Source organism: Elaeis guineensis, chromosome 9 (assembly GCF_000442705.2).
Source record: "Elaeis guineensis isolate ETL-2024a chromosome 9, EG11, whole genome shotgun sequence".
NCBI classification, from domain to species: Eukaryota; Viridiplantae; Streptophyta; class Magnoliopsida; order Arecales; family Arecaceae; genus Elaeis; species Elaeis guineensis.
In genome coordinates this window covers 22572509-22596117 of record NC_026001.2, presented here as the reverse complement: position 1 = coordinate 22596117, position 23609 = coordinate 22572509, and the positions used below count along the sequence as shown (strand labels likewise).

General features: G+C 36.2%; 2 protein-coding genes across 2 annotated transcripts; one reads left to right on the top strand and one right to left on the bottom strand.

Annotated features, from left to right (window-relative positions):
• The first annotated feature begins 11948 nt into the window (after positions 1-11948).
• LOC105051294 (vignain) lies at positions 11949-14773 on the top strand. Its single transcript, XM_010931651.4, is given in 5 exon segments — positions 11949-12733; positions 12736-13122; positions 13581-13816; positions 14126-14266; positions 14435-14773. Coding segments are annotated over 5 exon segments (1077 nt in total). The 5' UTR covers positions 11949-12672; the 3' UTR covers positions 14687-14773.
• Positions 14774-15279: 506 nt separating this feature from the next.
• LOC105051296 (peptide methionine sulfoxide reductase) lies at positions 15280-21904 on the bottom strand. The gene is made up of 2 exons (XM_010931652.4): positions 21556-21904; positions 15280-15647 (listed from the first exon to the last, which is right to left on the bottom strand). The coding sequence occupies exons 1-2, from the start codon at positions 21874-21876 to the stop codon at positions 15393-15395; spliced, it is 576 nt and encodes a 191-aa protein (XP_010929954.1). The 5' UTR covers positions 21877-21904; the 3' UTR covers positions 15280-15392.
• Positions 21905-23609: the final 1705 nt, after the last annotated feature.

Here is a 23609-nt window from a genome sequence, read left to right as displayed (position 1 = left end):
AGTATAGATATTCTTTTTACATTTGTACTTTCAATATCGTGGAATCACAGTCAGACAACCGATTATCTATCGGTGAGTTGGATATCCAGTAATAACTATGGTAAAGTTTATCCATTAGTCGGATGTCGGTTGATATACCTTATATATCTTTTAGGTATTTAGATATTTGATAGACAGTGATAAGCCGAATATCCTTCGACTGACCGTAGTCAAGTTAGTGTATCTAGATATTTGATAGACGGTGGGAAGCCGAATATTCTTCGATTGACCGTAGTCAAGTCAGTGTATTTTTAATTCGATCAAAATCGAATCAGCATAATATTTCGCCTAGTTAAAACTAAGTCGGCATAAGTAGTCATTCAACTGGAGTTGATTTTTACAGTGAAAAATCGAGAGATAGTCGGTATGTCGATTTTTATAGTGAAAAATCAAGATGTAGTCAGTAAAAATTGATCGATTATTTATCAGTCTAATGTTATTTTGTAAATGTAGTCGATTGAAGCTTTCATGATTCTGAATTTCAATGCTTCATTCTGAATGTTATACATGTGAACAACTTTATTGATAATATATCTTCAAATTATCAACATTCCAAATTCAAGGAATAGTTGTTCCATCAAGAGTTTCTAGCCGATATGCATCTGATCGAAGTGTCTCGATTATTCTGTAAGATCCTTCCCAATTTGGAGATAATTTTACTGATCCAGAGGCTTTGAAATTTTTGCCTTTCTTAAGGTCGGGTCTCTTGAATGAAAGACCTTCGGCTTGACTTTTGAATTATAATACCAGGCCACTCTCTACCGATATACTGCTATTCCAATTTGAGCTTGCTATCGAACTTTTGGAAGTAAGTCTAAATCGGCTCTTTGACATTCTGAATTGCTCGGCTTATTATACTATTCTACTCTTGCTGACGGTAATCCGATCTCAAGTGGAATCATCACTTCTATCCTATAAGCCAGGTTGAATGACGATTCTCCCATCGATATTCGAGGAGTTGTTCGATATGTCCACAAGATTGGATATAACTCTTCCACTTAGAGGTCTTAAGCTTCGTTTAGTCTAGTCTTGAGATCATGTAGGATTGTTCGATTTGTTACCTCCACCTCACCGTTGGATTGTGGATGGCCAACTGACGTGAGTTTGTATGTAATATGAAATTTCGCACAAAATTTTTTAACATTCTGATTGTTGAATTGTCGATCATTGTTGGTGATGATGGTGTGTGGTAGACCGAATCTGCATATGATTAACTTCTGAATGAAGTATTCCATCTTACTTTCAGTGATCTGTGCTAAAGGTTTAGCTTCTACCCATTTGGTAAAGTAATCAATGGCAACTACAATGAACTTTCTCTGACCGGATGTCGGAGGGAAAAGATCGAGTATGTCGATTTCCTATTGTGCGAAGAGCCATGGTGCAACAATTGATGTCAGCTAACTGATCGATTGATATTGTATATTAACGTACTTCTGGCATGGTTCACATCTTCGGACAAGTTCAGCTGCATCTTTTTTCACGGTGGGTCAATAATATTTTTGTCGTAAAACTTTATAAGCTAAATATTTGTCCCCCAAGTGATTTTCACAAATCTCCTTATGAACTTCTTGGAGTGTATAGTCGGCATCTATTGGTCTCAAACATTTCAGTAAGGGAAGAGAGAATGATCTTTTATAGAGTTGTCCATTCATTAAAATATATTGTAAGGCCATCCATCTTAGTCGTTTGACTTCTGAAGGATCTGCAGGTAGAATTCAATCAGTAAGGTACTGGACGATCGAATCCATCCAGCTTGGCTCGTCATTGACTTGTAGCACTTCTTCGACTTTGTCAATGCTCGACTGTTCGAGACATTCGATGAATGTCCGACCTAGTGAGTTAAACAAAGTAGTTGCAAGTCGGAAAAGTGCATCGGCTCGAGCATTCTCCGTTCTTGGAATGTGAGAGATCTCAAAATATTTTAAAATTGATGTAAGATCTTTCACCTTCTGAAGGTACTTCATCATAACGAGATTTCAGGCTTCAAACTCATCCTTGACTTATTCGATAATCAACTGTAAGTTGGTGAAGACCTTTAGGTTGTCTATGTCAAATTCTTTGGCAATTTTCAAGCCGGCTAGGAGAGCTTCATACTCGACTTGATTATTTGAAGCTTTGAAGTTAAATCGAAGGACATATTCAATTACAATCTCTTCAGAATTTGTGAGAATAAGACCGGCTCCATTACCTTGTGCGTTGGATGTTCCATCAATATGTAGCATCCACACCGATGTTAAGTCAAGCTCAGGAGTTTCAATTTGTTTTAATTTGTCATTGGATTCATCCTCAGAGTTGTTATTAGATATAGTACACTCGACGATGAAATCAGCCAAAACTTGAGCCTTCATCGACGATCATGGGCGATATTGAATATCAAACATGCTGAATTTTATTGTCTACTTCGCTATTCGATCTGAAGTATCAAGTCGGTATAAAATTGCTTTCAATGGTTGGTCTGTCAAGACAACAATGGGATGTGCTTGGAAGTATAAATAAAGTTGTTGTGATGATATGATGAGAGCGTAGACTATTTTTTTCATCATTTAATATCTTATTTTGACATTATAAAGTATCTTACTGGTGTAGTAAGTTGACCGTTGAATTCGATCTTCATCCTCCTGAACGAGTATCGAACTAACTGCTTCCGTCGAAGTTGCCAAATAGAGATACAAAGTTTCTCCCACTTTTGATTTTGTAAGCAATGGTGAAGACGTCAAATATATTTTTAGATCTTTGAAGGACTGTCGGCACTCGTCTGACCATGAGAAATTTTTTACTTATCTTAAGGTTTTGAAAAAGAGCAAGCATCTTTCTGCCGATCTTGAGATGAATCGACTGAGTGCGACGATCCTTCCATTAAGTTGTTGTATATCTTTCTTGGAGCTTGGATGCTTTATATTGATGATAGCCTTTATTTTCTCAAGATTTGTTTCAATTCCTCGTTGTGACATAAGAAATCCTAGAAATTTTTTAGAAGTTACTCTAAAATGCACATTTAGTTGGATTCAATTTCATCTGATGTTGTCGAAGTGTGCTGAAGGCTTCTTCCAAATTTTGAATATGATCAATAGTTTGAGGGCTTTTCACTAGCATATCATCAACATAGACTTTTATATTTCACCCAATTTGTACTTTGAATATTTTGTTGACTAGCCGTTGATAAGTAGCTCTGATATTTTTTAAAGCGAATGGCATTACTTTGTAACACTAGATGTCTTTATCGGTTATGAAGGCAGTATGCTCCTCATCTTTGGATATCATCCGAATCTGATTATAACCTGCAAAGACATCCATGAAGCTTAAGAGTCGGTGTCCCGAAGTCCCATCAACTAGTTGGTCAATTTTTAGCAAAGAAAAACTGTCTTTCGGATAAGCTTCATTTAGATTTATATAGTCGATACAAATTTTTTATTTTTCATTGACTTTTCTCACCATCACTACATTGACGAGCCAAGCAGGATAATTAGCTTATCTGATGAAGCCAGTTGCAAGGAGCTTGTTGACTTTTCGTTGATGACCTTCTGTCTTTCAGAAGCAAAAGATATTTTCTTTTGTCTCACTGATCTAACTTTATAATTAATGTTCAGTCGGTGGGTTATTACTTCTGGAGAAATTTCTAGCATATTCATTGTCGACTAAGCAAAAAATATTGGCATTTGCTCTTAATAGATTCACCAGTTGTTGCTGCTCTGAATCAGACAACTGTGATCCAATTTGGATTGTCTTCTCAAGATCTTCTTTTTTTAATGGGATGAAAACTAGTTGCTCGGCTGGTTCACCCTTTTCTTCATTTTCTCTTTAGTTCAGTTTATCAACAGACAAAGAGTCTTTAGATTGATTATTCTTTATGGAGATCAAAAAATAATGTCGAGCAAGTTGTTGATCTCCATGCATTTATTCAACTTTATTTTTTGTTGGAAATCAGATTAGTAAATGGTATGTTGAAACTACTGCTATCAGGGTATTAAGTCTAGATCGTCCAAGTATGGCATTGTAAGCCGATGGAACTCGAACGACTGTGAATGTTAGGAGAACAGTACTTTATTATGGATCTGTTCCCGTGATTAGTGGGAGAGTAATTTTTTCTTTCACGGTAACTGCATCTCCAGTGAAACCGACTGATGGCGTCGAGACTCTTTTGAGTCGGTCAGTCGGTAGTCACATTCAGAAAAAAGTTGAATAAAAAAGAACATCAGTTGAGCTTTCATTATCAATTAAAATTTTTTTTACATCATAATTTGCTATCGTCGTCGAAACAACGACATTATCATTATGTGGAGTTTGTATTCTCCTAACATCATCTTTGGAAAAAAGGATTACATTGTCTAGTCATCATTTTTTTGCCGACTCTTCTTCGAAAGTTGCCCCCCAATCTTTCAGTCGTCCAGAGATCATATTGATTACTCCCGCTGTTGGTCGATTGCTGATCGTCTCTTCAGTTTATGGCTGAGGCTATTGGTCGGTGGGAGATTGAGTCGGACAATCTCGTTGAAATTTTTTGAAGTAGCCACGTCGAATCAGGACCTCTATTTCATCCCTGAGTTAAATGCACTGTTCGATATCATGATCATGATCATGATGAAATCGACAGTACTTCTTCCTATCTTGACTCTTTGGTGGTGCTTTCATCAGTGGGAGATGTTGTAAGTATCTTCTTCTTCAATCTCTATTAAGATCTGCGCATGGAGAGCAGAAAGAGGAGTATAGGAGTCATACCTATTATAATTATTTGACCTTGGACTCCATCATCGAGGTAAAGCTCGCTTATTGATAGTTGACCAACTTGGTTTGGTCGGGGCTTCACTTTTCTTCTGCTTCTTTTTCTGACCTTTTTCTTCTATCTGGCGTCGATCAGAAGCACCCTCATCCACACGAATATACTTGTATGCGTACTCCAAGAGTTCAGCATAGATTCGGGGGAGAGTATTATCTAGAGAATAAATAAATTTGGATCTCCTAAGACCCCTTTTCATGGTTGATATGGTCATATCTTCATTGAGGTCTCTGATTTTAAGTGTGGCTGCATTGAAGTCTTCATTGAGGTCTCTGATCTTAAGTGTGGCCGCGTTGAAGTCTTCATTGAGGTCATATCTTCATTGAGGTCTTTGATCTTAAGTGTGGCGTTGAAGTGAGCCACAAAATCTCTCAACGTCTCTGTCTTGCCTTGCTTGATAGAGAAGAGACTGTTTGACATCTGTGGTATCTTTCGGCTAGTGCTAAAATAGACCACGAAAGAATGTTCGAGCTGTTCGAAGGAGTTTATGCTCTCCGACTGTAGCCCATAATACCAGGCTCGAGTAGCCTTCCGAATAGTCACCGGAAAGTCGATGCATAAGAGGGCGTCAGTTGCCCCCTGGATCATCATGAGAGCCTTGTAGCTCTCCAGATGATCAATTGGGTCAGTGGAGCCGTCATATGGCTCTATTTGTGGCATCTTAAACCAAGACGGAATCGGCTCGTTTAGGATGCACTGATGACTTAGTCACTGGATGACTTCCGACCTTCCATCTGAAGTTGGGCGAGTTGGCTGTCGATCTTTTTGAATTTACGTTCGTAGTCATCGAGCCGCTATTGTTGAGATAATCTGGAGGTAGAGTCCTCCGAAGAATTTAAGGATCAAGAAGGAGAAGGTGTATGCGGCCTTTTTCCCTTCTTGATACTATGTACATGGGAAGGAGAAGGAGATCGTGGATAAGCAGTGTGGTGAAAATGCCGAGAATGTGATTGCTCGATTTGATAAGAGTATCGAGATGGCCGTCGTTCTGGGGATGAAGAAGATGAGCGCCGTGGAGGACGACGGTTGTGCCTAGACGGCACTGAATAAGCTACCGGCTCCTCCGACGGTGGTCGCTGTTGCTGTTGTGTTTGTTGTTGTTGGAGGCTATGAACTGCCTCCAATAACATCTTTATTTGCTGCATCAAGATAGCAATTTATACGTCCGTAGTAACTACAGGATGCGAAGAGCTGGGCTCTGCCAATGGGAGAGGAGGAGGAGGAATATCTTCTCGACGGAAAGATTATCTTGCAGATCCTGTTGAATGCTGAGCTCTGATCTTAGCCATGGTTGCTCGTATTTCTCTCCTACCTGGCGCATCAATTTGTTGCGGCCAATCCCCTGTTGCATCTGTTATTGGCGAAGAGCACCTACAAAATGAAGTCTACACTGATCGGAATTGTGTCTGGCGGAGACCCTTCGATGTTTAAGTCAGTGGAGAGTGGTGAACAGCAAATAAAAAATTTAAAGTGGCAGAGTATCAGCTCCGAATTGCCTTACCAAATACTGTTTATTTACCTCATTTTATAGACAAGTAGTTGGTAACCGTATATAACGGTTAGACACGTAGGTCCTGTACGTTCTGGCATTATGTGATCGTGGGGTGGATAGTTATACCTGCCACTGATCATGTTCTGATCATTATGCGCATCCTGCGCTGGCAGTTTCAGGTAAGCCAACTATATATCGGTAGTAGTCGTGGAGATCCGAATAAGCATCAGTCAGTAACTCTGATATGCTGATGGTTATCGATCTAAGATTAGCCAAATTGTCATGGCTAAGTCTATCGATGGCTGTGAATAGCCGATTGTAGGTCGGTCAACTGATTGTTAGTCAGTATTTTGTGTTTATGAGATCAATAGTGAGTCAGAATAGGGGGGTCGGCTAAATCACCCCAACACATAATATTTATTGTGTCTACAAAATACTTTGTGTCCATTATAAATAATTTTCTAATTTTCTTCATGATCTGGCTTGCGATCCTAATTCAAGAGATGTTGGAGGCATTTATAGATTGGCTATGTGGAGCTGGATTAGTTGGCTTTTTAAGCAAGCTTAAGTGATATCGTTTAGCTATTTGTCTTGCTAGAGAGTTCACAAAAATTAAATGCCTCCTTCCCTCCCTCCTTCCTGGTGCTCTCTCTCTCTCTCTCTCTCTCTCTAATTTGTAAGCTATAAGGTTGTAGTCTTATTTTTCTTTTTTTGCTTATGACTTATATGCTATGAATTTGTGATATAATTTAGTGATTATGGAAAGAAAAAGTATTTCAAATTGATTTTTGAAAAAAAATCTGTTATTGTAACTCAAACCTGGAGCTCTCCAATGAAGGAAAAAGCTTTCCGACATATTTCAGGTAGAACTGTTATCAAAGAATACTTCAAATTAGAGCTTGCTCCTAATAAACTTTTTTTCAGCTTTGGAGGAGTAACAAAGATGTTTCAAAATTTTTATCAAGTATCGTAAAATCATCCAAAAAATCTTTTAGCCTTCTAAAAAGCTTTTTTTTTGGATCCTTCAAAAGTAAGTGGGGCCTAATAATCATAAAAGCGAGAAAAGAAAATAGTTTAAAATGATTGAAAGGGGGGCCTAAAAGTGAAAAAAAAAAAGAAAAGAAAATAGTTCGAAAAAAGATTGATAGGTAAAATAAGAAAAAAATAACATAGAGGTATCAAGCTACTGTCGTTAGAAGGCACTGATAGCCTATATTTTCTGTTGTCATATCGAAAGGAATGTTGCCTATTCCAGGAATAGAGTGGTGATGCTGCACTGTTGTAACATAAGCGATTGCTGTATTGTTAACTCAGCCAAAAGGTTAGCCGTGGACACCAAATGGTTAAGTGAGCAAAAAGAGTCCCATCCCTCTACAAGATTCGGTGGACTGGTTGCCGACTTCCAGCTCGTCCAAATAAGTCACCGATTTTTTGGCATTGTAACTAGGACTATAGAGTAAACACAATTGACCTTGCCGCATTAGAGTTGAGAAGTGGCAGGAGATGATCTAAATAATTAGCAGTTAGTGTTTTTCCTTGAGTTACTAGCTCCATGAGAAGATCTAAAGTTTTTGTTGGTGTTGGAGATTCCTAGAAACTAATTGCCTAATCTAGTTTCTGGCATGCAGAATGGAATATGCTATAATATGATTGTGATGAAAACTCAAGATATTCAAAGCTATATAATCTTGTCAGCATCATCTTGTAAGTGTATTTTGAAAAGAAGAGAGCACATGTTGCTATTCATCCATTAGTTTGTAGTTCAATCTTCCAAGAAGTGAGCAAACACTTAAATGTTGGTTAGGTGATAGTGAAAATAGACATGGATATATAGGAGCGCTAGGCAAAGTAGGTTCCTAACCAAGAACGAATACTTCATCCATATTCATGCAAGAAAATAGAGCTTTATAGGGAGATCTTATGACAATGGAGGACAGATTTCTAGAAAGATGAAGAATAGGCTTGAAATTATTTGAGAAGAGTTGGTCTTCTTTTGTGATATTTCTGGATCAGTGTTGCATTTGCAATGGTGTAGGTCTGCAATCAACTAGCATCTACTTTTACTTCCAAGAAAAGCTAAGGTCATTTAGTTGAGCTCTTTTATACCTAGTCCTCCTTCATATTCAATTTTTTCCAAAGATTAAGGAGGACTATACAAAAAAGCAGAAAATCTAGCTTAGAAGATTTATATTTAGGATTAAAAGTTAACGGGTGAGAAAGGTTTTCAAAATTTCAGAATTAGAAGAATCCACTTTTCTCTCCCTCACTCGACTCTCCATCACTTTCACTCTTTATCCACTTCTCACTTCCTATCCATTATTTCACCTTTCTGTTTCTTTCCACCACTCGACAATTCCTTCATACTATCTTTCCATGATTCCTCTACTACTCAACTATCTTACCATCTGTCATCTTTTCCTCACTTTTCTCACTTTCTACCATAGCACTTCTACTCATCTAAGCCTCTTTATGATAATTCTTCTCATTCTTCCATCTATAAAATACCTACACCTTTCCATCCATCTAACATCTTTCAATCTCTATTTTGCCATTGTTCATCTTCTACTCTGTAAATTTTAGACCTCTTACTAAAAGCACCTCGGATCTGATGTAATGTGAAGCCCATATTTAATAGAACTATGCCTATAAAAAAACTCATCTTCTATATATTTTGAAAAGTTAGAAAAAGATATTAAAAATTAAAAATATCAAAAAGTACATAAAACAAGCAGGCCCCTTAAAAGGATACAAAACAAATAGACTCAAGTCAAAAATTCTAAAAGAAAAATTCTAGAATTTTAGAAAGACTTTGTGCTTTGTGTGCTTACTTATGATGTAAACTATGATGCTTAGTTTATAGTTGTTTAATTTTATCTTTATATACTTGCTTATATAAACTATAGTTACTTTATAATCCACATATGCTTGCCTGGTTCTATTAATAGTTAAATTATCTTTTTATAGTTCATCTTAAACTTCTAAGTTTAAGCAATTTCACACACTCCCTCTTCCACTTCTCTACTTCCTCATCCATCATTCCCCCTCTCCATTTTTTTCCATCACTTTATGATTCCTTCATGCTACCTTTCTATAATTCCTCCACCACTCAACCATCTCATTACTTGTCATCTTTCCCTCACCTTTCTCACCTTTTATCATAACGCTTCCATCTATCTAAGCCTCATTTTCTATGACAATTCTTTTCATTCTTCGATCTATAAAATACTAACATCTTTCCATCCATCTAGCATCTTCTAACCTCTATTTCGCCACTATTCATCTTCTATTCTGTAAATTTACTATTCATATTCCATTTACCTTATAATTACTAAATAAGTGAGAGTAATTAGTGCTTGAAAGTACTTTTATTAGCTGCAAAGATATGCTAGAGTGTGATCAACTAGTGTATTTAAGTGTAAGCTTCTTTACCTTTTATAATGATAAGTATTTTCATTTATATTTTATCTTTAATCTTATATTAATTACCCTTTTCTTATATTAAAAAGAAATACAAGTGTTAAAAGAAAGAGTGAGATTGTTAGAAATAAAAGAATTAGAAGAGGAGGAAGAAGATCTAGAAAAATCTTAGAGACGAAAGAAAGGTTAGAATCATAGATCTTAGAGTCAAAAGGAAAATCCTTGTTGATTGAAGAAGAACCTTTGGAATTCAAAGTTCATTTGAAAGATTTGTCAAACAAAAATGGTACTGTGAAATCCAATATAAAATTAAAGAATGATATAAGTTCAAACACAGAACTCTAATAGATTTTGGAGCTGATGTAGATTGCTACATACTCATGTTGACTTTTTAATGGATTCATAGCTTTGATAGGATTTATTTGAAAGTAAAAATCTATAGTGGAATTATTAAACAAAAAACAACTACAAATTAAGCAAGCAAGTCAAGAAAAATAACCTCTGACATGTTATGATTGGATTATATGTTGTAACCGCAATAAATCCTTTTTTTTTGTTTAAGCTTATGCTTAGTCTATGAGTTTGTAATTAGTTAACTTTATCTTTATGTGCTTGCTTATATAAATATGTAGTTACTTTATAGTCCACAAATGGAGAAGAGTTGCTGTGGAGGAGGCTTGGATGGGTGGAAGTATTATGGTGGAAGGTGAGAAGGTAAGGAAAAGATAATGGATAATGAGATGGTTGAGTAATGGAAGAATTATCAAAATGTAGTGCAAAGAATTATGGAGTGGTGGAAAGAAAATGGAGAGGTTAAATGCTGGAAAGGAAAGTGGAGAAGTGGAGAGAGAGCAAAAGTGATGGAGAGTGGATTTCGCCATTGCCACAACTTATTCAATACCAGAAATGAAGAAATTAAAAAAAAAAAGAAGAGGAGAGAGAAAGGAACAAAAATAGGTAGCTTAATTAGAAAGATATGATATAGTAAACAAAGACATATAAAGAGAGAAACATTCTCTCTTTTGACTGATACAAGAATGAGTATATAGAAGGGCTTGTGAGTATTCAACCAAGCTACAAGTAATAATGATCAAATATTTTTTCAACGCATGGAAGACTGCTAAGATAGTAGAAGTAGAGTCCATACATCCATCCTTCGAAACTATACAAGTTAAAGGAGGAAAGTATTACGAAAGGACCAATATATATATATATATAAAAAAAAAAAAAAAAAAAAAAAAAAAAATATATATATATATATTGGACTAGTGTTTCCAATAATATTTTGCTATTATAATTGAAATATACACTACCCTTGATAACTTATAAAAATGAGTTAACTTGATAATGACATAAAATAATATATATATTTATATACATTCATACTTTGAGCTAAATCAAGGCAAACTTAGGTGAGCTAAGCCTAGCTTTAGCTTGCTTTCTAACCAAGCAAATCAAACTTGAGCCAAATTTCAATCTAGATATGCACCGGCTCACAAAATATGAACAGTAGAATGGTACATAAAAATAATAGTAGTAATAGTAGTAGAACGTAGTAGTAGTAGTTGCAACAGTAATAGTACATAGATATTGAAATCAAAGACTAAGCAATAACCAATCTCAGTTTTGCTAAATTAGCCCCAACATATCAAGTGTTGTTTCTCATATAAGTCTAGATTTTGACATAACTCTATTCTTACCAAACTTGTCCACCTTTTATCTTGGTTAAGATATATTAAGATCCTATTTCATCTGAATCAAAGATGTAATGAATACTATGAAGCATGCAATCTAATGAACCAGAGTGACTGGTGCAAGATACTGAAGAAACTGTTTTAAATGATTTTCATTATAATTAATGCTACGCAGCTACCTTTATGCATGCATAATCCCTCCCTTTCATGCACCAAGAGGAGATTGGTTTTAGCTTGGAGATTTGTTGCCAAACACGGCGGGTTAGTTAATCATGAAGCTACCAAGTCAGCTATTTGGCCCAATGAATATTTAGTGTGAGCATAATTGGTGCCCTGAAGTGCATTTTCCTTGTCTGAGTTATGGTAGCATTGCTTCATCTGAATACCACTTACTAAAATGGCTAATATCGCAGTATATTATAGTATAGATAATATTTTGCATCCCTGAAACTCATATATAGATGCCACATATTCTACATTGATCATTAACAAATGGCTACTCATAGGGCATATAAACATACACACGTAAGTCTCCTGCAAATGACCTTGATTTTTGGAAGCAACCATATGCATTAATAAATTCCACATGACAAGATCTATTTTGACATAATCCGGATCCAAAAGCAAGCAGTTCAGAAGGTGGAAGGTCACTGAAACTTCTGAGAGCACTCAAAATAACTTGCAACTCTGATCAGTTAACCATACCGTTGTAACAACCGGGACAACTAACATCGGATTCTACGGAGCCTTTATACGGTTTAGAAAGAGGACGAGAGCCGTTATATAAAGAGTAGGCTTTTCTTATAGTTTCACTTTTAGTTTGCCCCATTCTGTTGGCTTTCTTAGCGCCGCAACCTATAAAGACATGCACACCATTTTCACCTTCACCTCTCTCTCTCTCTCTCTTTCTCAATGAACACAAACCATTTCACATGACGTGGGTTAGCAACACCAATTGCAAAACTTTTGCCTCCCTCTTCTCACCTTTAGAGGGCCTTTTTAACAATTCTAATGAGAATGCTGGCATCACTCCACTTGCTTGCACCAGCTGCAATTGAGCTATTTGATAGCATTCCCTCTTCACCTGCCTCAACTCTTTCTTCATATCTCTCATTTTAGTTCTACTGTTTGTTCCCCACAAGAAACATTGGCTCTCCACTACATCTTGGGTTCACACTATTGGGGGTCATTTTGTACGCTATATAACACTCACGCATCTTCTCTCATCCCCCATACTCACATCATATCCTTGTAAAATGGGGAGGGTTTTCTTGCTAGCCATAGTCTTTGCACTAGCTTTCGCACCGACCGAGAGCATCCCTTCACCGAGAAGGACCTCGCATCGGAGGAGAGCCTCCGGGACTTGTATGAGAGGTGGCGGAGCATCCACACGGTGTCGCGAGACCTCGACCTCGGTGAGAAGCACAAGCGCTTCAATGTGTTCAAGGAGAATGTCAAGTTCATCCATGAATTCAACAAGAAGGACAAGCCCTACAAGTTGAAGCTGAACAAGTTTGGTGACATGACCAAGGAAGAGTTCAGGAATACGTTTGCCGGGTCTAAAGTGATGCACCACAGGATTCGCCGGGGAAGCCTGCGTGGCTCCGCCAAGAGGTTCATGTATGAGAAGATGACTGACTTGCCTCCCTCTGTGGATTGGAGGCAAAATGGTGCAGTTACAGGGGTCAAAGATCAAGGCCAATGCGGTAAGACCTATAAACTGGATCCTCCTATGACCAAACTAGTAGAAATTTTCAGAAATATGAGCATATATATGGAAGGCTTTAATACAAACTATATATATATATATATATATATTATACTAGTGCTCTAATTATTAATAAAATCTTCATTATTGTCCAAATTATCTTTGAAATATCAGAAATAAGTTCAAAGTATTATACATGACTAATTTCACAAAATAGTTTGCAGATTAACCATCGACTACTTATTTAACTCATGATCACATAAATGTCGTTGCATTAACTAGTCTGCTTCCTCATATTTACTTTTGCATGATCAAAAACACAGCATCATGTCTAAGGATTATTTTAGTTGTAACTTTTTTCTGCTCCCCAACTTTTGATGAACTACAATTGGCTACTGCATCATGATGGTATATGCTTTAAGTCAAAATTCTTACATTTCATTGCTGATATTGTAGGTAGCTGTTGGGCTTTCTCAGCAGTTGCTGCAGTGGAGGGCATAAACCAGATCAGAACCAAAAACCTCGTTTCCCTCTCGGAGCAAGAGCTGATCGACTGCGATAACAAGGACAACAATGGATGTGATGGAGGTCTAATGGATTATGCATTTGACTTCATTAAAAGAAACGGTGGACTAACAACTGAGGCAAACTACCCCTATGTAGGGAAAGATCAAAAATGCAACTTATCCAAGGTAGCTCAACTTCTATTATAGTAGTAGTGTTTATATAAATTGCATAATTAATCGATGATTCCAATATAAAAATTCAAACATATACACTAAAAACCAATATCTGAAAAATGACTAGATGTTGCAGTTCTCATGAAGAATATGTTGATTATTTTAGATTATACAAAGATCAAGGTGGGCCTTAAAAATAGGCCTTGATACTAAAATGGTTTGTCTGGCTCATGTACATGCTAATTAAAGGGCCAGAAGCATCCATGCATCTAATATACATTAATTTCGACCAAAAAGGAGTAATTGTTGCTGGTTTTGCAGGAGAATGTTCATGTGGTTGGGATTGATGGGCGTGAGGATGTTCCCGAAAACGACGAGGATGCTTTGATGCAAGCAGTGGCCAATCAGCCTGTATCTGTCGCGATTGAAGCAAGTGGTTCGGCTTTTCAATTTTACTCGGAGGTTTGTGTACATAATTTTATATTTGCCTCATGTTATGATCTGAAATAGGCCTAAATCACCAAGGAAGGCCATCTTATGATATGGGTGATGTCTGCATTTAAACAAATATTCTTTTAGGTATAACATGATTCTCTTGACTGTAATGGAGCTTTATCACTTTTGTTCCAGGGTGTTTTCAATGGAGAATGTGGCACGGAGCTGGATCATGGAGTTGCTGTCGTAGGATATGGAACAACAAGGGATGGCACAAAGTATTGGATAGTAAAGAATTCATGGGGTTCTGGTTGGGGTGAGAATGGCTACATAAGGATGGAGCGTGGGATCTCAACAAAAGGCGGGCTATGTGGCATAGCTATGGAGGCCTCCTATCCTACCAAAGCAGCTCCTGAGAAAGAAGCACCTCTTAAGGATGAGCTTTAGGAAGCTAATTCCTTTCACATTCTCCCTAAAAATAACTTATCCCTTTTTCAGTATTTTTACCTTCTCTTGTAAGACAATTCTACTTAATATTAGTGAATAAATGAGTGTTTAACTCAATTATGTTTTTCTTTGTAAAAGATTCAGTTAGAAAGGCCAATTTGTTTTTAGACAAAGGGAGAGAGAACCACCTGCATTATAATTATTATGATAAAGTATAGATTCTTTTAGAGATGCACAACCAAAGAATTGGACCCAGAATCTCTAGTTGCAAAGCATAGGGTTGTGACCACTGGACCAAGTCCCAGTTCCCTTAGAGGCGTTTAGGAACAAAATGATGGAATTGGAATTCTCATCACGAAGCTCAAACGTTTGTTAGAAATAAGGTAAAAATATTGCGATATCTAAATTAAGGACCAATATCTTCAATTTGAGAATAATTTTAAAATAACCATGTTTTAAATGTCTATTTTCAAATTGGCATTATAATATCCCTGCAGCATTTTCCGAATAATTATGATTTATATGGTACGTACCATGACATGCTAATTCATGTGAAAGCCCAACAAAATATGCCATATCAATAAAATCTAACATAATATTGAAATGCTCCATTTTTTATTTAGATATGTCCTTACCCTAGAGGGCTCACAAGCATATGATGATACTTTGGTAAGAAGAAACACAAAGTTGAATGAAGCATATCATGTCATCCATAGCATCTAATGGGGTCATTGCATCCTTTCCTAGCAGATTGTTTTTCTCCTGTTCCACCTCCTTTCTCCAGATACTGCTGATGGTACTCTTCTGCTCTGTAGAACTTCTTAGCTGGAAGGATCTCTGTCACAATTTTCTTGTCCTTAATCTCCTTCTTCTTTTCCTCTAGGGATTCCCTAGCATATTTAGCTTGTGCCTCGTTGTAGTAATATATGCCTGACCGATATTGGGTGCCCACATCATTTCCCTTGGGAATAGAAAAACCAAAAGTCATTGTGAAATGCTAAATTTAACAAATTATTACAATGGTACCAATAGAAAATAGAGGTATAATAAAGATATTTTCCCAATTATTATATTCACTCAATAAAAAATAGTTTCCATGTTGTACCAGCTTTCTTGGAGGAAATCTGAAACAAAAACTTGAATTTTGAGAAATATATCGTATTATCAAAAGAAAGAATGATAAACAGTGGCAACTATATATAAACAGCCATCTAACAATATCACAATAAAATATTGATTGCTAATTATATATATCCAATTATTGATTTGTATAACGTAAGGAATTTTCCAAAATTGTTGCAATGGTCACTGTAATATTATAGGTATTGTTATTTTAAAGCATGAGCAGAATGCATATATCAACAAATTATATGTAAAATAAGTTGTTATAATGAATATTATGGTGTAGTATAAGACTTCAGTAAGTGGAAGCCAAAGTACTGTCTTAGGTGGTGTTGGTGAAGGAGACATGGGTCGGATCAAGTCAGAATATGTATCCCACCAAGGTTGGAATTTTGGATAGTTGATTGATAACCCGTAGTTCAAGTTGGATCAAAACTATGATATGCTATGATTCATTACTAGGCTAGACTCAAGTTAGGCTCAACAGTTCTTGATCTTATTTCTCATATAATAAATTATCATTACAATAAATCAGAGTTTTGCTAGCACTTAAAAATTCACTTGTCGATGCTTATAAGCGTCATAAGAATGAAACATCAAAAAAATGTTAGGAGTACAAAAGTAGAAAATTTTTTCCCAATGCTTCTTAAAAACATTGTAGGATTTTGACTAATGATGCTTAAAAACATCACTAATTGATGACACTATTAAAAGCATCGCATGATAGAATGGACCATGACTACACTTTTAAAAAATATTGGGAAGTTGGCTCATTGTTAACCAAACAATGAATGAGTGGTGCATCATAATCTGGAGTAAACGATAGTATATATAGCATCATTAATATAAATATTTACGACATGTTAAAGCATCTCTAACTTGATTTTTTTAACTGAAAATAGAAAACCAATTAATAAAAATATATATGTACAAAATTAACAACACATAAATCTAACAAAAGTTGAACATAAACCAAATACATCAACAAAAAATCATAACAACACATCAACAAAATAGTAAATCGCAAGTGCTATGCACATAACCCAAATGCATGCAATTATTTGGTTGGTCGGCCAACTCATGACATCCAAACGGTGCTGCAAAAAAAAAATTGCAATTGTGGCAGCAAATCTTAATGGCTACAACTTATATTGTTGTTGGAAAAAGCTTTTCGCTAGTGGCCTTTGATGACTGTGAATTCAACTTTTGCTGGAGCAAACAGTTTTGATCACTGCTCCAAACCTTTTCTCATGGCAGTTTCTTGAAATGGCTGATCAGGGATAAATACAAAAGCAATTTACCAGCATCTACTCTGCAGTTTGCATGAATACAGTGAATAACTTGTATTCATTCATGAAACAACATCTGAGTTTGACGAACAAATTGATTCATTTGTCCTATACAAGTGTCCCCATCTCTAATTACATTGCAAACATGACCAAATCAATGATGTTAGCGGACACAGTAGCGAAATTTTGGTTGGCGTGATCCTTCAAAGTACCCTTTACAACATGAGGATGCAGTACATGCGTGGGCTCAAACGAAGGTAGCAAGAGAAGAGAATGGTTCAAGAAATTATACGCTGCCTTTGAATCGAAGTTGGATTAAATGTTCAGATGATGAAATGGTTTGGTTTGTTAGGTGACGTTTGGGGCAGGTTTCTACTGTTTGTTTTTGAGCAATAGGCCTCTAGTGTTTGGAGGCTTTGATCTCAATACATCATGGCTGTACTTTAATAAGGCAAAAATGGCCTTTAGTCTCCATCCATGAGTTCTCAAAACAGTCCTCGTCAAATTATAAACATACCTGAAAATACATTTCACTCGGTTCATTCCCCCCTATCCCTTCTTCATTTGGGGTGGCACAAAAGCAACCTATTCACGAGTTAGTCCGAGTTAGTTCAGTTCAACTCAGTTTATCAAGCCGAAAATAGAGGAGCAGAGCTAGGCTCAGCTAGCTCCTGGGTGGCTCTAATTAATTAGCTTGAAATACTAATACAAAAATGTATTATATATTATATATTATTTAATTAGTATTATCTAAATAAATAATAATTTTTATAATTATTTGATATTAACCTGCAGGTAGAATAGAATGCATTTCAATTATAGGTTGAAATATAATTAAGATTATAATTATATTTCAACCTTATAATCTTAATTATATTTCAACCTTATAATTGAAATGCATTAAAATTGAGACTGCAATTATAATTGAGTTGAAATATAATTATATTTCAATTATGCATTATATTGAGACTGCCCCAATTAATGCTTATAATTGAGACTGCAATTAAAAATGACTGCAATTCCCACTACCATGTCTTGTAACTGAGAAAGCCCTTGAGAGGAATGACCTATTAGAACTGTCGGACTTGTCCTTCTTCATTGTATCCTCATAACTAAAACAATATTATTAGTATTACTAAATTAATATTATATTATTGTAATGGTATTATAAATAGTAGTATTATAATAATATTGTTACCATAACATTTGGTATTTTATTATATTATTATGATAATACTACCACAAAATAATATCATATTATTATATTTTATAATGATAATATTGCAATACAACAAAAACAATAATTATAGAATAATACTATAACTTAATAATAATATAATATATTATAATAATATAATATAGAACAATAGTAATACATTGTGAAATAATAATACATATTATAGTATTATAATAATAATTATAATTACATATAATAGGTAATGTATAATGATTATTAGTTATTATTATGCATATGATAGATAATTTGTCTAGTTATCATAATATCAAATAGAAAATATCAAAATTATTTTGTAATTATTTAATCACTATAGTAATTATTCTTATACTAATCCAATGTAATTTAATAGCAATATAATTTTTCTTGATAGGTAATCTTATCACCAACCTAAGGGTAACCATAAATCTTTCCACATCAAACACTCAAATAACTGTAATTATATTAGCAAAGCCCCTTTTTGCTACTACGACTCCATTTACATGTAATTGAATTATTGCAGCCTGTAATTGAATTACACGCAACTAAATGGCATCCAACTAAATGACCCTCACTTCAAGTTCTATTTCTATCTAGCCCATTGCAACAGATTGGCTCCTCAAAGTGTTGTGAAGAGGCAGTTGGTGTACCAAACCAACACGGCCCATATTTGATTTGTTGAATCTAGAGAGATTTGAACCAAGGACATGTCTATGTTAGTAAACTCTGCTGCAGAAAGGATTGGTCCATCATCCATGGCCCATTTTGTTTCAAAAAAGTGGCTTCAAAGCTGTCCTGTTTGGGTCTTCTACTCTCAACCCAAAACGAACTCTTGACGTGTAGAATGAGGTAAAACTTAAGACAACGTGCTTGATGTAATGCTGCAATTGGTGATTTCATTTTTCTCAATACCATGACTTTTGTACATAAGTTAATTACAAGTCTAGAATATTTCATGGACAAAGAATTCGTGGACCTACATCACCCTTCTGTTGTTATATGAACAATAGCTAATAGAGACAGAGCAGTTGGTATTACATACAAGCAAGCACACCATTCATATGAAAGATGAGAGATTAAGACCACAAATTTTAAATTCTATAGACAGCATTGAACAAGAGGAAAAAAATCCTTTTTTCTGACTTTTATTTCCTTTAAATAATAATAATATAATAAGCATCGAGCAATCAATACCAGATTTCTCATCTATTTGTTAGTCCAAGTATAAGAGATTAATGCATGTCAGTGATGCTGAAGGCCAAGCTAATCAATAACAAGTCAATGCTGTTAATGCATGAGTATTCTTCCCATCAGTATTAAGGGGAGAGTTGATGTGCACCAAGTAGTCTCTGATGTTGTTGTCGCTAAAAGGTTTTCAATATAAGGCTGTTCGAGATATCTCAAATGGCAATGCATTTACTTGGCTCCTAGATGATATATTCTTTTCAGAACGGTAACATTTCTAGAAATGTCACCCTGGCCGGTATGGACTTGGTCAGAGAAGACCTAGAAAGAACTAATTCTAAAGCCCGCAAGTGTTCATATTCTTCTGTTTTACTTGTTAATTTTACACCTGTACGACTCTGTCGTAGTTCTTCATATTAACCACCAAGTGAAAGATGTAGTTATTATTATAACTATCTCACCATCACTTCTATCAGCTTGCTTGGAACTTACCCACGAAGCTTCTTGGCCAACGTAGTCTATCTAGCAGCAAGTTGGCCAAGTTGTGTTTGTAAATCTAATTATTCTAATAATTAAAAGTAAATACAAGATATAGTTTTTGTTATCTTAAGACTGAGTCCACAAGCCATGTCATGCTGCTGTTCATGTATCCAAGATTTGTTTCATATGACCCATCTTAAATGAATGCCAGTGGACGACTATAATAGCCCGATGGATATGGATTAAAATAATAGACATTGCATCAATTTTAAAACTATTATGACAGTTTTCATAGTTCATTTCGAGAAGAATGATATTTTAGATTAAATCTTAAGAAAACAATGTTTCATTCTATGAATGACATAATAACTTAGTGGTGTTAATATTTTGTTGTTGTTATTTGTTATTTTCGGTTGCAGAGTTTGGTAACACAGACATTAAGACAGCAACTATTTTTTAATGTTAAACAATATCTAGTCAAATCTCAAGTTGGTAAGCGAGGGCCGTTTCCTTCCAAGGTGATTGTTTATTCGGTAAACCATGGTTGCTAAGAAAATGGTGCACCAAATAGGATTCTTTCTAAATTTTGCCAGTAATTTGGGTGAAAAGTAGGGATGCAAAGAGGCCCCATCCAAATTTTGCCCGGGTCCTGCTCATTTGCATCCCTAGTGGTATAAGGTGCAACCCATATGAGCTGTTGAAATTTTTGTGTCTCTACAAATTTGACTGTTTTTATGCCTGAGGCTCGTATTTTATCTTTCATGTGAAAGAAGGGTTCACCTTCCTTCGCACAAATCTACCATTGGATCACTCAATAGCTGTTTTAAGATCTGTATAAATGGATGAATGAAAAAATTCAGAGTGTTTGAGATCCATGCAAAGCGTTATCTAATGATTGACATTACGAAAGAAGATCAATCATTCTTTCATATGGAACATGCAACCCGAACCCTTATGCCTGATGGTGTCGGAAGAAATATACAACAAATCTTTTATAAGGAAAAAAGGACCAGAGTATTTGGCCAATATAAAACAACACAGAGAGGCAATTGCCCCTACAAGCTTGACTGTTTTTATGCCTGATGTTCTTGGAAGAAATATACAACAATATTTTAGAGGAAAAGAGAAGACTACAATATTTGGCTAATAGAAAAGGTATCAAATCTTTTGAAATTTAAATAGCATGATCTTTTGGTGGACAGAAGATTTTCTACTCTTTAAATTTTTTCCTTTCATTCAACTGTATTCCAAACAAACGAATGGTTATATATGTACAGACTAAGAAAACACTCACACAGAGTATCCTCAAAGAGATCTCTATGTAATTAAACATTTTGAATTAAAGGTCATATCTCTCTACACTGTAGATGCTTTTCCAACATAAATTAAAATAAAAAGACATATCTTTTCATCATTTATATCTCAACCTCTAAAGAGATGCATTTTAGATCACTTAACCCTTTTAAGATGATCCCAATCACCACATCAAAGATCCTAATTTCTACCATATACCTAACCATCCAAGACCCAAAAAGGCTGAAGAAGAAACCTAAAGAAAGAAACAAGTTTACCATATATACCTGGCGATTGAGGGTAGTGGGATCATGACGGCCCCAAAAGACTGCAAGAAGCTTGGGATAAGGGCAGGCCACAGGATCAAAGTGGATCCTCACCACCTCGGCATGGTTAGTGTCGCCTACGCATACGTCCTTGTAGCTGGGATCCGGGAGCTTCCCCTGAGAGTATCCCACCTCCGTCTTCACCACCCCCTCCACCCTCTGGAACGCCAGCTCCACCCCCCAGAAGCACCCCGCCGCAAACTGCGCCATCTCCAGGCCGGGCTTTTCCGGTGCATCGAGATCCGGAGCCTCCGCCGGGTTGCTGCCACTTTTCTCTGCCATTCTGTGCTTCTGTTCTGGTCTACCAAGTATTTTATTGGTGGAGCAGCTAGTTGTTATTGTTTTATTGATATATTTCAAATGTTGAGATGTATTTGGTGCTGAAATCCAGGCAGGTTCAAATTTTTTTTTTATGGGTGGAGCAGCAAACTATTATTACTTTACTAATATATTTCGATGTTGAATTGTTTACTGAATCTGGTCCTGAAATCCAGGCAGGTTCAGCAAATTGTTATTACCTTACTATGATAGCGCAATGTTGAACTGTTGATTGAGCTCGTGCCGAGATCTGGGAGCAAAACTATGGTGAGCTTGACAAGAAGATTCACTAGGGTTGGGTTTGATTATGTCATAGCCCAAAACCTAGCCCAAGCTCAAGTCCATACCGTCGAGACCCAAGCCCAAAAAAAAAAACAGAGGAATCAAATCGGGAAGAAGACTCCTATCGGGAGTCTTCTTCTCCGATGAGATCCGAACGAAACGGGAATCTTAGGACCTCTCGGAGTCCTGAGTCCTCTATAAAAAGATCTTCTCTTTTCCTTGGAGCCGATCATCGGCCCTTTTCCCCTCTCTTCCTCTCCGATTTTCTCAATTAGAGCCGCGGACACCCGTCTTGTTCTCGCCGTGACTGCTCACCGACGAGGTCACCGGAGGTCGAGATGAGTTCCCTTTCTCTTCCCCTCTTCCTTTCCCTTCCTCCCGTGCCCTTGTGCGCGGCTGCCGGCAACGGGAGTCGCCGATTTTCGATCGAAAAAAGAGACCTCTGTTTTGGTCTCTTTTTCCCGTGAATTTTTCGGTGCCGGCGATCGATTGCGATCGCCGGCCATGCTCCTCCGTGACCGGGGAGTGGCCCCCCTCTGCCGCCGACCTCCGCCGCGGCGGCCGCAGCCTGAACGGCCCGGCACAAGGAGGGGACTGTCGTCCCCTGTTCCGGCCTGGAAGAAGCCCGAGCAGAAAAGAAAAAGAAGAAAAAGGGAAAAAGAAAAGAAAAGAAAAGAAAAAGAAGAAAAAGAGAAAAAGAAAAGAAAAGAAAAAAAAAAGAAGAAAAAGAAGAAAAAGAGAAAAAGAAAAGAAAAAAAAAATAATATATATATATATAAATGAATAAATAAATAAATAAATAAAATAAAAAAAAAGGAGAGAGAGTTTCTCTCTCTCCTCTCTCTTCTTTCAGTCTGAACCCTGACTTTCTCTCTCTGAAATTGAACTTTCTCTCTCTAAAATTTTCTCTCTCTATGTTGTTTCTCTTTCTTGATGAATTTTCTCACTCTAAAGTTATTCCTCTAGGATTAGCGTAGTGGAAGGCTTCATTTGATGATTTTGATCGAGTTTAGGAAAGAGTCTGATTTTAAGTGAAGTTTTAATTTGGGATTTGTTTAGATTGAATTTTGAATTAAAATTAATGTAAAAATATAATTTTGGATAATAGGCACGGAAGAATCTCCTAGAAGTTAGTTGATCTGTTCTTTCAGTGCTCCGTGAAAGGTAAGTAATGAATCATCTTCTCGAGATATTCCATATTTATTCTGAAAATAAATAATTATTCTCTGAAATTATGCATAATTTATGAAATTATGTTTTGAAAGAAAAGTGCTTTTGAAATATTATGGTACGTCGATTTATGCACATGTTCAGTGAAAAATTATGATATATTATGGTACAAAGTGTTTTGATACAGATCGAATTTTTGCTCTCAGCCTAACTATGTTTCAGTGGGCCCCGCCAATGGAGATTAT

Bases quoted from the DNA above. Each gene is read 5' to 3' on its own strand.
- LOC105051296 (XM_010931652.4), bottom strand. From the start codon at position 21,876: ATGGCAGAGAAAAGTGGCAGCAACCCGGCGGAGGCTCCGGATCTCGAT. The intron at 15,648-21,555 runs GTATATATGGTA...TCTATTCCCAAG, and splicing joins CCACTACCCTCAATCGCCAG to GGAAATGATGTGGGCACCCA.